General features: G+C 51.1%; 1 protein-coding gene across 1 annotated transcript in view; it reads right to left on the minus strand.

Moving 5' to 3' along the window:
- Positions 1-1,649: 1,649 nt before the first annotated feature.
- WDR59 (WD repeat domain 59) overlaps positions 1,650-14,686 on the minus strand; it is a 43,683-nt gene continuing 30,646 nt past the window's right edge. The window contains exons 18-25 of the mRNA XM_010083043.1: positions 9,657-9,790; positions 8,140-8,221; positions 6,674-6,786; positions 5,439-5,586; positions 5,274-5,346; positions 3,614-3,740; positions 3,028-3,170; positions 1,650-1,896 (exon numbers count right to left, since the gene is read on the minus strand). Coding sequence (XP_010081345.1) covers positions 1,661-1,896; positions 3,028-3,170; positions 3,614-3,740; positions 5,274-5,346; positions 5,439-5,586; positions 6,674-6,786; positions 8,140-8,221; positions 9,657-9,790 — 1,056 coding nt within the window. The 3' untranslated portion in view covers positions 1,650-1,660. The remainder of the gene's footprint in view (positions 1,897-3,027; positions 3,171-3,613; positions 3,741-5,273; positions 5,347-5,438; positions 5,587-6,673; positions 6,787-8,139; positions 8,222-9,656; positions 9,791-14,686) is intronic.

The following is a 14,686-nucleotide window of genomic DNA, read 5'->3' on the forward strand; positions in this document are numbered from 1 at the left end:
CCCCCAGCTACCGCAGTGTCTGCTGCCAACAGGTATCCGGGGCAGGACCCCCGCTCTGGGGTGCAGGGAGAGGTCCGTGGGGTGCCCAGCTGTGGGGCGCAGTGCTGGGAGAGCTGCTGGGGGCTCCCTGTGGAGGGAGAACTAGCACAGCAACATGGAGTTCTATCGGAACAGCACTTAAAAAAAATAATTTTAATGGCTGAATGTTGAAGATACACCATCTGTTTATTCCACGGCAGGATCTCACAGCCAGAGTTAGCACAGAGGTTGGGCACAGACACGGCGCGGGGCCTGGCTGAGTGGGAAGGGATCAGTGCCGGTGCGGTGGGTAACTCCAGCGGGCTCACCCCTGACCACGTGTTTGCCCAAAACCAGAGCTCAGGCTGAAGCCTGCTCAGGAGAGGCCCAGGCTGCCTGCTCCGGGGTACACACGACCGTGCAGGCAGGGCACAGCAGCGTCCCCAGGACAGAAGCACCCCACAGGCACAGCCCCAAACAGACAGATCAATCCCGTACATTCGCCAATTGAAACTCCACAGGGAGAAAAGGCACAAACCTTTTGCCTCCATGAATCCCACTACCCTTCCTCAAAACCCCTTTTCCCCTAGAAATTGCTGCCTCTCCAGCTCAGGAGCCTCATCACTCAAGCACACCGGCAGCAAATCTCCAATTATTCCTTGACTGCTCCTGGAGAAAACGGCCAAAAGGATCTGCACGGAGCAGGCGTCCTCCTTGTGCTTTCTCAGTAAGGAGGCAAAGGCTTTCCGAACACCCTCACATGCCACCACCCATGGCAACACCGCGTGGATCCCAAACTCAAGGCAGATGCCTTTCCCGGTCAGCAGGCCGTGTCACTGACAAGGCAGGGACAGGCAAGTTAAAGTGCATTATGTCACCCGGCCAGAGCAGGGGATGGGGACACCTTGGGAGTGACAGGACTAAAACCGGTGGAAGAAAGCGACTAATCCTCGTGCCCCCGTGGCGCATGGCTGGGCTTTCCACACCAGCCACAGATACTGACCAGTGAGCAGGAAGCTAAATGGAAGTAATCCTGGAAAATGCAGTTTCATCCTCTTGCTTTGTGGGGTAACCTAAATGATGTAAACAGCCATTCAAAATAACGACCCTGTTGCTTCCAAAAGTAACTGTGAGCACAGTCCCCTGGACTATTTACTCTTCAAGCACAGTTTGCCTTTAGAGCTCACTGTTGTTTGCAAATGATTTTCTGTGTTAACTGTGCAAAGACAACTATTTTGCTCACTTTGAGCCCATCAGGAGGCACCTGGAAAGACACTACGCAGCTGGAGAGAGGTTGGCTTGGCCAGGCGAGCGCCTTCCAAAGCAGCCTTTTCACACCTCCTCATCCCAGCAGAGACTAGCCAACATTCACACAACCTCCTGCACGAGAGCACAATTTTTCTGGTCTGGCATCCATCGCCAGCAATGGACACAGGGAGTTCGGTCAAATCAGTCTGAAAACAACCCGGGAAGCGTAGGAATACTGGAAGCACTTGTAAACATCACTGCAGCACCCCACCGGGACATCCTGCTTCAGCTCCCTGTGGCATCTCCTCCAGACACTGCGGAGCAGAGCGGATGCAACATGGCTTGGGAATTCAATACTAAATCCAGTTCGTGTGTGCCCTCCTGTCACTGCTGCTCAGAAGGTGCTCTCGAGCAGGCAGTGACATCCGCAGCCCGTGGGACACACCTCCTGGGTGCGAAACCACTCCATCATATGGCTGGTGTGGCCCCCGTGGCCACAGGTCAGGCAGAAATTGGAGGAGCCCCGCACCGCCACGTGGCAGATGGCACACTGGAAGGTGAAGCCCTTGCAGATGGCACACTGGGTGCCGCGCACCTCACTGCGGCAGTGGCTGCAGTACACGCCGAACTCTGGCCGGAGGAAAGAAACGGAGAGCAAGACAATTAGTTCTGGTGGAATCGTGGGCAAAGAAACCCTGCATATGTCCCCCCCGCTCGACAGATGAGTCCCCCCAATCCACTGCCCAAGAGATCTGCCTCACATCTTCAGGATGGGGGAGCGGTATCTGACAGAGGTCTTAGTTTGGTCTCCACAGGGGAGCAAAGACACGGGCAATTGGTGTGCTGGGGCACAGACTGGGCCACCAATTCCCCGGATAGCTAAACTGCTGGCTGCTGGGAACTTGTGTTAGATTTCTAACTCAGGACACGCTGACACATGCTGTGGAGATGAAGGCTTCCTGCTGGTCTCGTCTGCCTCGCAACACTATGAAGGGTAACTAAGCAAACGAGAACAGCCTTCGTTTCTCATCACAGAGAGAGCACAGAGCGCACTCGATGCGTGCTGTATCAGCACTGTGACTGTTAGCCACAGAGGGACAATTCGGTGGTTGAAGTCACCAGTTTTCACCCCAGTTACACCCCAGGAGTCGTCCCTGGTAGCACGGTCAGACTGTAACAAGAGCTAAGCAAGCAACCGCTGCTTCTCTGGCATCTCCCACCCGCTCCTCTCCTCCTGAGTTAAGTGCATCTTTTCCCAGAAGCCCAGGAAGAAGACAGAAGCTGCCCTTATGTGGCAGTTCTGGGCAGCTACACTGCTGAAAATAATTTGGGAGAAATGTTCTATTTGCCTGTTTCTTGGCTAACTCACACACAGTCAGAGATCTCACAATTCTACACATGCACTATACAGACACTTCAGCCCAGGGTCAGAGGTTAGGACAGTGCGTGTCTGGGCTCTTACGCTGAGGGAACAAAGAGCAGCCACCAGCACAAATAGCTGAACAATGCTTGTGGAGCACTCCGTGTGTTTCCGGCTTCGCTGGAGAGCTGCTACAGCTGCTAAAGCCCTTGAACCAACATCTGTAAGCCTCATCTCCACCCAGAGCTGTAGAGAAGCTAAAAAAATTTGCTGGCAGAGCTAACCTCTGGGCAGATTGATGGACACTTTTTGTCCCACCTGCTGACTGTGCGTTCCTAAGCCGCCGAGGCAGAGCCGTGACTCTGCCCGGACAGCTCGAGCAGACCAAAGCAGGCACTCACCGATTCCTTTGTGGGGGTCAGGAGGACAAGAGACAAACTTCAGAACCTCAGCCCGCTTCTCTCGCAGGCCCCAGCGATACAGGATTTCTCCATAGCACTTCTTAAAGTCATCAAACTGCTGAGTGTTGGCAGGATCCAGGAGCCTAGAGGAACAAAGAGCATTGTCATCCACCTGATGGACTCTGTGAGCCCCTGGGTGCAATCCTCTTCCCCGTGACAGCTATGCAACCAGATCACATGGCTAGATGAGCAGCAGATTACTTCCCATGGGTTGCTGAAATGCCACTGCACACCAGCTGCTCTGGCCTTCACTTGCTCTACACTCAAGGGGGTGCCGAATGGGTGGACCGCCTGCTGGGACCCCCACCACAGCCACTTACAGCTGTATCATACGCAACCCCCAGCAGAGTCGTTCGGCAGCGCAAAGCTTCTCTAAATGACTATCTGAACGAAAAGGCCTAGGAGCAGGCGGGCTACTCCCCTCCTAGTTTTCACAACATCAACAGAGCCCTGGTTGCAGAGTTTCAGCTGACTTGGGCACAGGATAACACATCCCTGAATGCCCCCAAGGCATGCTATAACCCACCTTTTGTTTTTCTCATGCTGGTCCTTCTCACGCTCCCGATGATCAGGATACATTAGGTTTCCGTAGCGGAAGTCATCGGGAGAAGACTCGCACCAGGGAGTGGAGGCCTGCTCCGTGTCCTTGTTTGCTGCAAGCATGAGAAGGTTGTGAGCACACCACAGAAAGCACAGCACTTGCAAGCACAACCTTGCCAAAACCGGGGTGGGGAAGGAGACATGGAAGACCACACGTTCACACACCCCGGTCTCCTCTCTAAGACATGGTTGTATCACCTTCTGCACTCCTACAAACACGGCCCTGCCTCAGAAAACTAAGTGCCAACCTCTCCTTGCCAGTGCTCCTACTGCACTTCTGGTGACAGGATGGGAACAGGGATCACCAGGCAGAGAAATCTAACGTGGAGGAACCCCTTTTGCCTTCTACTTTAAACAAAAAGCATCCAGGGAATCAATCGTGTGGAGTTTGCTTGGGAACATTATCCCTTGCAGGCCTGCGCAACTCTTTCCTAGACAGGGAGGACTCTTGTCACCAGGGCTGCTGTTACGTAAAGGGGACTCTGTATGTAACGTACTGGCCTCGAGGCAGGGAGAAGACTGCTAATAACCGCTACGAGACAACATCAGCTCCGTTAACCCCCATTCTCCGCTCTTTCCCATGTCACAGATGCCTTGATATCACACTGAGAACTTACAGCTCTGGTGCTAACAGGGTGGATGCTGCCCCACGCCCAGGTCACCAGGAATGGGCCAACAGCTTTGACTCTGACCTTGGAGCCCTTAAGAGGGACTTGTCTTTGACACCTTTGCAGCTCAGCAGAAAATGGCCTTAGGCTAGCAGGTATTCATGCACCGAGAACCCAGCCTTCCCACTGCTGCTGCTTTTCCAGTGGCAGAAGAAAGCACAACATTGCTTTTTCCCTTGAACCCTGTGGAATTAGCTGGCTGATGACACCGCAGGGTCACTCTCGATAATCGTTGAACAATCGTGGTGATTGGGAGAGGTGCCCGAGGACTGGAGGAAAGCAAATGTCACTCCTGTCTTCAAAAAGGACAAGGAGGAGGACCCAGGGAACTGCAGACCACTCAGCCTCACCTTGGTCCCTGGGCAGGTGACGGAGCAGCTAATCCTGGGAGCCATCTCCAGGCACATGAAGGACAAGGAATGGATAACATTGAGAACAGCCTCAAACGTGCAAAGTGCTAGGGCTGTGGAAAGCTTACAGCACCAGGCAGCGTTGAGGCAGTCACCCTGAGTGCTTGCTATAGCCAGGCTGGAAACAAAACGGCACAAACCGCTCTCTTTACTTGTCTCCAACTGGAAAAGGCAGTAGTGGGAGCTCTTGGCTCTGGGTTAACCTGCAATCCAGGGGCCTAGCTCGGTACATCTAGGGTGTTTCTAACAGTTTCTCCCAGTTGGACAGCATGCTAGACAAGTCAGAAGGGGCAGGACTGCAGGAGCTTCGACACAGTTACTGCAAGCCCTGCTCCCTTCCAGCCATGGAGTCACATCACACTGGCCAAACCCCGGGAAGCTGCTCAGGCAGAGCACAGGTGCAATCACAGCCAGTCCTACCTCCCTTCTCCCCCCACCACAGGTGGCCATCTAAAACCCAGCCCAGAAGGGAGACAGATTCCTCTATTTACTACCCAGGTCTCGGTACCTATGTTCCAGCCTCCGGTGCCAATTCCAGGATCTGACATGCTGGAACAGGAGCCAGAGGAAGTGAAGCTGGGCTGTTGAAGGGGAAGGGAGAAGAAATCATGTCATCTCCGTGAGAGATGTTCAAAGATATCCAAGACAAATGGGAAAGAAATGGCAATCATACATATCGGCTGTGGGAGGCCAGGTTGGAGGCCCGCTGGGGAAAGGGACCGTAGGAGTTCGGGCACCCCTGTAGCCTGGATTGTGCTTCAAAGACGCTGCACAGCATGGCCAGGGTCTGCACATCGTGGAGCTGCGAGTAATGAGCCAGCCTGAGAAAGGAAAAAGAAACAGCATGAGACTGGACAGAGTTCAGTGGCAAAAACATCGAGACCCCAGGACAACTAATCTCAAGCCTGCTGCATGAGTCAGTTTGCGTGGTATCACTGCCCACAGGAGGCACATGTGCTCTGCAGGACTGCAATGTCTTTTCCCTCACACCTTTGGGGAGCCAAGTCCTCTTCCTGAAAACACTCGTGGCCTCAAAGGTGAGAGAAAGATGGGAGCCCTGGGAATCGAGCAGTACTAGTGGCCTGGTTAGCCCAAGTTTGTGCAGCTTCACAAACAACGTCCCCAGAACTGATTTGAACTGGATGTAAACCTGGAGCCATTAGACTCACCCCCAGCCACAACGTCTTTTTGACAAAACCCTCTACATGCAAGCACCCTGCATCTAGATCATGAGGCAGAACCCCACCACAGGTTTTCTGGATGGCTACGAAGTTCCTGGATTTCTCCGAAGACTGAGAGGGACGAAGAACAACCTGTGCTCCCCTCCCACTGCTGCCACACAGGAGGAAAGAACTAGATCGAGCAACAGTATGCAAAGTACACCACACAAATCCTGTGCCTCCAAACACAGTGTATCAACAGGCAATATCGGTATTAATTATGTCCCCCCCGAACAGATTCATTGGCAGGAGGACATTTGCAGTTAACACCTGGCTTTGAGACCAGTGGGAATGATTTCCCAGCAATGCTATATGGCATCAGTGAATCTGATAGTGAACAAATCAGCTGCACCAACACACTCATTTAGGAGGTGGGGAGCAGAAAACCAAAATCTCCAAGTCAGGCATTGTGGACACAGTGGAAAGCAGAGCTCGAGCTGCACCTGGTCTGTTGCTCAATGTTAGGCAAAGACAACCGGGTGCTGGATGGGAGGCCACGTGCTGCCTCCTGTATGTCATAAACACACTTGCAGCTTCCTTTCTTGATCCATCTCAGGCTTGAGAGAGGGGAAAAAACAATCTGCGGCACCATTCCAAGTCTGAAATGATGCCATACAGCGTACATAGTTATGGAGGGCTCTGCTTCAGTAAACGTTCCCCAACCCCTCCCTGGCATTCAGACACCTACAAGGACTCCAGTAATTGACGTCCAAATGGATGTTGTGCCCAAGGTATCTCCAAATCTGGGTCAGACTTCGGTCCAAGACAGAGATCAGTGGCTACCATGGCCAGTGACCAAACCTGGCAGACAGGAAGGAAAAGCATCAAAGCTACAATTATAAATAACCACACTCCCAGGGCATAGGTGTGCACAGATTCACTCACAGACAGATAATAATGGACCTTGCTTTTTTTTTTTTTTTTTTCCTGGCAGCGGGGAACAGTTTCAGCCTCTGTGTCACATATAATACATAGAGTAACACAAAACCAAAGCTTTCATTGTCCCACTTGCTTTGAGTTTGTGTTAAACTTTGAAGAACAGTCTATAGTCTGACAGACCTGCCAGTAGTCCCCCAGCTGCTCACTGTGAAACCAGAGAGAAACAAACAGGAGAGAAACTGAAACAGGGGAGCACAGAGAGGAAACAGGAAAGATGACACTTCCTACACTGCTGCAGAGCACATCTTACACGTAACCTGCAGCTCCAGCTTCCATGTCTGCTAGGAACAAGGCAGGCTGCAATACAGGCTGGAGTTACATAGGACAGGGAAAGACAAGCAAGAAACAGAGGTATCTCAGAGAAGTCTTGCTGAAGCTATTCCACCCACGCTCTGGTCCAGCATGGGGAAACCAGACAGCAAGATGAAGCACAGACGAAGGGGAACTAGACCTACCTTCTCTCTCCTGGTCTAGCAGAACCCACCAAGAAGCAAGACAACAGCTCGAGTTTGCTTCTGCTTAAATCAGGTAAGCCTATGCATGTTCCCTGCCCAGGTCTGGGAAGAGCCAAATGCTCAGGAGAGGTACACAGGCTCCTCTGGCAATGCCAGCCTGCTCCTATCTCTTTCAGGCACTCCTCAGTTCTGTCAAACTGTTTCAATGGACTAATCACACAGAAAAGGATGGGCCAAAATAGCCATTTTTCTCCCATTGGTAGCTGAGGGTAAGTGGCCAGCCCTGTTCTGGGGCTGGGTCCCTGGGCTCAGACTCTACTGGGGAGAAGCTAGCTGCAGTTAGCACCCAGTGCCAGCACAGATGAATACCAAACAACGGGAATGATTACACAAGTGAGACAAAATCACTGATCAAAATGCTGACAGCAGCCAGGCAACTGTGTGCACAGTTACTCCATTTGCTGACTCCAAAGTAGGCGGCATTCCAAAAAAAAAGGAATTCCCTGAAACATGTGTTTCGCTCGGTTTGGCAAAGGGCACAGCACAATCTGCTTGCAGCCCTGGGAAGGAATCTCTCGATGCCTAGAGTCAATGAGGTAGAGACAACCCCCATGGCTGTTCCACAGGCCTTGGTTCACCAACCAGAGACTCCCCGGAACAACGGCTGAACCCAGGTGGCTGTTGGGGTATCAAGGTGACAGCACAAGCCATCTGAGGGTAGCACAGCACACTGAGGAAGAGGACTGATTCGACGTCATACCTGTACGAGATCCCTCCGTCCCACAGCCAAGGCTGAGGCAGCGTTCTTCTGGCAAGTCTCCTGGATATTATTCACATTCAGTCTAAAAAGAAAGGACACAGCTCAGCTCTGGTCAGCAGGTTACCCACGAAGGTAGTGAAGGATGGGGCAAAGTGGTACTTGCAGCAATGAGGAGCTCAGAACTTCCAGATCAGTACAAGCCTGCAAGCATGACCAGGACCCCATCCCTTCCTCCCCTGTTACTTGGGGATCACTGCCATCCTTCTAGCAGCTCCCACTATTCACCTTTCCTGATGCACTGCACATCAAGTCCAGCTCCAGACTAGCTGGGACTGATCCTAAGATGCACTGCTTCCAAGGAGATATCGGACCGAACCTGTGCCAGGACATCACCAAGCCAAGGGTCATTCTTGTCCCTAGAACCTGGTTAGGTGGCCCTGTTCCCATTCAGCCTGGTGCCTGCTCTGACTAGCCTGGAGGGAGATGGTGGTATGCTGTGGAGAAGCAGGCTGGGCTTCAGCCTGTTCCCCAGCAGGATAACACACCCACCAGGGAGCCTCCGAGAGGCTGGCAAGGTGGGCTGAGCAAACCCACGTGGGCTTTCCTGATTATCGTCAGAAATCTTCCCGAGACACTTGACACTCTTACTGATTAGGATCTTACAGCAAAGGGAAAAGGGTCAGGCTGTTTACACGAGACATCCAGGGAAGAAAGTTCCAACAGGTCTTTTAAAGAAAATTCTTCTTAATAATACAGAAAAGAGAGAAGGAAGATTTTTTCCTCTCTCCTCCCTCCCCGCCTCCTTTCAGAAGAAAAGCCTGCTTCTTCCCCGAATGTCCACTAACTTCCCCGAATGTAACTAACCAGACAGCATCACCAAAGCAAAAGAAGAAAAAATTCAGGAACAGAGTTTTTGTAACTATCTGAATTATGCGGTTGGGAAAAACACGTTCCTTGTAAAAAAACAAACCAAAACAACCAGACAACTTCCCCATCCTCTCTACTACAGCAGAAGAACTTGCTGTACGGACACTGGCATATACAACCACGTCTCCATGGGAATGGGGCATGCCAAATAGTTCTGAATTTATTTTAAAAGCTTATGAGCTAATACCAGTTTTATGGTATGAGAATGCACATTTACTGGTATTTTTAGACCTGTGCATTTAAGTGTGGAGTTAATGTGAGATTTGAAAAAGAATTTGTACTGAAAATTTCTCTCTTTAGCTGACAAAAACCTGAACCTCTAAGGTTTGCAGTGATGGTGCTGGAGCACCAGTTCAAACTCTGTGTACAATACCCCATCACAAATTTCTTCCATCACACTTTTCAGATTTATAGCAGACAAGCCCCCTCTCACAGGCAGAGGGACACCACTAAAAAAGCAGCAAGATAAGAACAGAGGAAGAAGGTACAGAAACATTCCAAGATCAGTGCTGACTGATTTCAGGATTAAAGTACAACAATGCCAAAGATGGGTTGCTCTCATTTGGGAGAGGGTGCCTGCCCGTACTCACATGTAGAGCTCTCCCAGCAGCTTGTGCACAGGCAGCAAGCAGGAAATATCCTGGATAATAACTTTCCCAGCAGCTTTGATGGGTCGGTTGTTGGCATCTGTCCCCTCTCGCTTGCTTTTCCACCTCCTTGATTTCTGCAGAACAAGTAGCACTGTGTTACTGGGGAGGAGGACAGCAGGCTTCCTGGGCCAGGGAACAAAGCACTAGGGTCAGGAATAATGCAAGCAGCACCCAAACCTGCCTTTCAGAAGGCTCTGTGTTACCCTGGAGAACATCCATAACATGCCCAGGAGAACAAGCATCTCCATCTGTAGGAAGTGAAAAGCAGGTCAAGGCAGCGAGCTCCAGGTCAAACTCACTCAAAAAGGATTTTGTGAGTTCCTCAGTGAAAGCCAGTAAGAGAACAAATCAGCATCGAGATGCCAATCAAACCTGGGCAGGTTTGGCAGGAGGACGGTTCAATTATCATTCTCATTAGAGGTCTGGTCTGGGAACCCTCTGCCCACAGACCACTGCTGACTTCAGCCAACATCAGCACAGAGATGTGTGGGAGGCAGCTTCTGCTTGCCCTGAGTTTCGGGGCAAGCTGGCAGCTCCAGACCGTCTCTTCTGGCCTCTGCTTTCAGCGTTTGAGTACACCTCTGTTTAGCACCAGGACAGGGCTTCCACCTTCTGCTTTACCAACAGCTTCCAACAAACAACCGGCGGCTGATAAAGCAGGGCCCAAGATTTCCTAGCAAGGATCCTCAGCTACCATGCTCACAGCTACCTACAGCTGGCTCAGGACATAGGAGGGGGGAGAAGGAAGGAAAAGAATCAACACAAGGGAACAAAACCAAGAAGCCAAGATTCCCAAATACTCCCCATAACAGACACAGAGGCTGTCTTAATGCCAAGCTGCATAAAGCTGCCTTGGCTGTATGAAACACCACGGAGTATTTGGCTGTATCCTGGCCTTTTCCAGCTCCTCGCTCTAGGAGGCTGAGGAGGAGAGGACCTGCAGCAGCACACAGGCAGAAGGCACTGGAGCTCTACTGAGGGAAGCACTGTCTGCTATGCAGGGCTCCTAAGAGCCGGGAAGGATGCTCTGCAATGCTGCTCCCCTGTGGCGTGTTCCCTCACTGACACACGGAGTCGATGGTCCTACACACAAGTGTCTCCTGGTCACGCCAAATGATGGTGTCCTGAGGCACGGGTGGTGGGGCTTCCTACAGCCCCATCCGAAGCACAACACCCCCCTGAAGGGGCCGGCAAAGCAGCCCTGTGCTGATGGCTCCGTAAGGCAGGCAGAGTGGCACAGGCAGCAGGTCGGTGCTCCTGAAGAGCAGGCTGGGCTGCAGGAAGGGGAGGACTTGGAGCTGCAAGCAAGGTCCCCTCTACTGTCCACGTCAGGCCAGCTCTGGGACAGCCAGGTGCCAAACTGCCTTTGACCATGATTGTGCAGTCCTGTGAGAACCTGGGCAGCTTATCACAGACACAAAATGCCCTTAAAAAACCCTAAGAACCTTAAGAAATGAATTGCTCCTTCACTGCCTGCCTGGCGCAAGCTGAGGCCAATGTGCCGAGGGGATCCTGCCACACTGAGCATGCTGCTGGCACATGCCACGAGGAGCAAAAAGGATGTGCTCCTGGAGTCACTTTGGACACCGAAGGACTGAAACTCTGAGGCTCAAGCACAGGCTGGACAGTAAGTGAGGAAGGCATTTCAGGCTTGAGGGAGGTGAAGGTGGATTTTTCCAGGGATGCCCATGTGACAGAGCATCAGCAGTTCCCCGGATCGCCCACTGCTCCCCAGGGTACAGAGGAGCAGAGCATGCAGAGGTGCCAGCCGCTGGTGTCAATGGGGCTGTCAGCATTCGGTGCTTTGGAAAAGCTGGCTGACTGCGGTCTCCTGCTGTTCTCTGCCACGTCCCCTCAAGTCCTATCCATCCAAGCAAAATCTGCCTGCAGTACTTCTCCACTACATCGCCCTGAAGCTGAGAAGCGCTATGCAGTGGAAGGTGGTCGGGGGGGGCAGACCAAACTCTCCTCAGCTCACCAGTTCCTAACCAAAGCCCTGTCTGGAGTAGCTCTGGCTCTCTTACCCTTCAGTAGACTACAGCTCTTTCAATAACACCTAAAAAGTGCAGCTGTCCTTCCTGTGCTGAAGGACGTGGCTTGTATTACAAGGTTCCCGAACAACAGTGGCACCTGTACCTCATTCCTTGTCAGGGCAGCCAAATGCTGTCTCCTGGGTGCAGCGAGGAGCTGCTGATGCTGCCAAAATCAAGACTTGAGCAAGGCTTGGGAGCCCCAGCACAATGACACACTCTCAGGGCAAGAGCTCAGGCTCTGCCCTGGAAGGGCTGCCAGGTTTCTCATAGCACTGCCCCATCAAAAGCTGTTATTTGCATCTGAGCAGGCATTTGAACCCAGGCTTGCAGATGCAGAACCACATTCTGCAGGTCTATCATCAAGGGCTTCTAGAGCTTGGCAGGTAATTTAGCAACATCTATAAGGCAGCTGTCGCCAGGGCTCGCAGCTGATGGAGACTTCTCTCTGAACAAGGCAGGTTCACTGCCCCAGCATCAGGAACAGATTCAACCAGCTCCTGCCCTCTGCCAGAGCAGACCAAAGAAGCTTCCCAACAGGCGTCTCAAAGACTAGAAACGTGGACAACACATAGGACTCTCCACAGGTAATTCAGTCACTTTTTTTCAGAGGAGAATGACAACAAATGAGGATGAGAATGGAGAAGAGATCCCACGAATGGTTTCCAGTGCTTGCTGTTAGCATATCACCAGACAAATGAAGACACTAAATGTATCAGAACCCACCAAAAACCTGGACTCACAACAAAAGCATCCTGCTTTCTTCCTCTTAGCACTGCCTATTTGCTGGCAAAAGGGGAAGCCCTAATTCTTCACTGGTGCAGCTCCTGGAGCTGAGTCAGTTGGTGGCCATGTGCCCTGCCAGTACTGCACTTCCATGACCACTATTTCCTGCCCCTCGAGCAGAAAATCACAAAGCCACATGTACAGTCACCATTAAAAATGTCTGTGTTTTTGGAATTCAGGTTTGCTTGAGGTACAGCAACAGTGTGTTAGAAAAAACTATGATCAGAAGTATGGGAACCATCATGGATGAGGTAAAGCTCATCACCACTGACAGCAGAAACTCTGAACCAAATAATTGCTGGCATTAATTACAGGAGTAGCTCTCCACCAGGCAGGATTTGAACACTTCTAACAGGGGTTACCAGAGGCAAGGAGAGCTCTAGCTTGGGGCTGTCAGGCCAAGGTCCACCACAAGGCTCCTCTCTCCCTTCTGCGTCACCTCTTCTCCCAGGAGAAGCTCCCACTATGGCGTTATCGAAAGGTGGCACCAAGGCTCATGGGCATCAGGGTAGAAAAGAAAATAAGTCTCTTCCAAGGGGCTGGAGCACAGGTCATGAGGGGAGCAGGGAATGTAACAGCTGGAGCTGAAGCAGAACTCAGCATGCGCGCACCAAGCTACCTATTGACAGCTGAAGGCCAAAGACACAGGTCTTCTGCACTGCCCCCGACATTTCTAGCTCTTTCTGCAGCCTAGAATCCATGCCAAGGAGAACTGCATCTACCCAGCTGCTCCTGAGAGTTTAAGGAGAGGAAGAAAGAAAGAAAATAGCTACAGTGATAGCAAATTAAGACTCATCAGCTTCTCAAAGCACCAGAAGGAAAGAAACCAGAGCGTTTATGACAATCATGGGGTTGGAGGTGACAGTGGGGAACAGCATTGAATAATGACTAAAAAAGCCAGCCTGCACCTGCACTACCATACCCAAGGCTGTAATTTGCTGCAATCTGAGGTGATAACAATGGCAGTAAATGGGTTACATGTAGAAACAGATAGCCCAAGAATAAGCCACCAACTGCTTCGTAGCAACCACCATCATCGCTGCATACTCAGCAGAAGGAGTTACAAAATCCTGCATGCCTGCTCCGAAAGGATGCTGAACAGTTGGGTGTGTGTCTTTGGATCCTGCTGAGGCAGGCAGTGCTGTAAGTAGCATCGTGAAATGTAAAGTGCCGGTTTTGCATAAGCATATGCAAAATTTAAGGGTTCATGGTATAAACTGGTGTTAGTAGGGCAAAGGGAAAGGTTGCGGACAGAAGGGAACAGATTGATGCCAAAGATTAAGCTGCAACGAGGGATTTACAAAATAAAGAGTTAAACCTTCTCAAAGTCAGGTTCAAGCTGCTTCTAAAAATTTATTTTTTTTTAATAAAATTTTAAAATTGCTGCCTCGCTGCAGAAAGCTGCACTCCTTTTTTCTGAACAACTGCCTACGGATTAACTCCCCCATGCAGGTCATGCAGCATTGCTTGGATTTTCTCTTCCAGATAACGAACATTTACTATTTCTAGCATCTTCCATAGTACCAGGCAGCTTCCACAAAGGGGCTAAAATATCTGAGGCACTTTTGAATGAAGTGCCCCCCAACAGGAATATCTCTTTATAGCTTCCATCAATTAATAGCTGGCATCTGCCATGAAACACAGGCATTTCTGAAGTGGAGGCTAGTCATTACCTTGAAAGAAGGAGGCATTATTCCTTCTAGACTTGCTAAGTTCCTGCTTCCCTGAGCACCTTGAGCAATGCTGAGCTCTCCTTCCAGAAGGCAGGCATCTGCTCTACGCAAATAATCTACACCTCTCTCTGCGCATGCCTGCGTCTTCGCCTTGGGCACTACCGCCCACTTCAGAGAGCACGATTAGCCTCTTCCAAAGGTTATCCACAAACACAATCAATCCTTCAAGGCTTTGACTAATCCACGTATCATTTTAAGTATACATTACACAACATTATAACTTCATCACATCACTACTTGCTCTTCCTTCCAAGCCAGTGGTAAGGGAAATAAACTGTGGCCCTTTGCGTACCACAATCTACCACACCGCAAGCTGGCAAGCTCCTTGCTTGGTCTTCTTTCTTTCAGTCTGTTCCTGATCCAAGACAGAACTTCATTTCTTGCCTCCACTGCTCACATTTCTTTACTAGCTCTTTGCAAA

Source organism: Pterocles gutturalis, unplaced genomic scaffold (assembly GCF_000699245.1).
Source record: "Pterocles gutturalis isolate BGI_N339 unplaced genomic scaffold, ASM69924v1 scaffold15830, whole genome shotgun sequence".
NCBI classification, from domain to species: Eukaryota; Metazoa; Chordata; class Aves; order Pterocliformes; family Pteroclidae; genus Pterocles; species Pterocles gutturalis.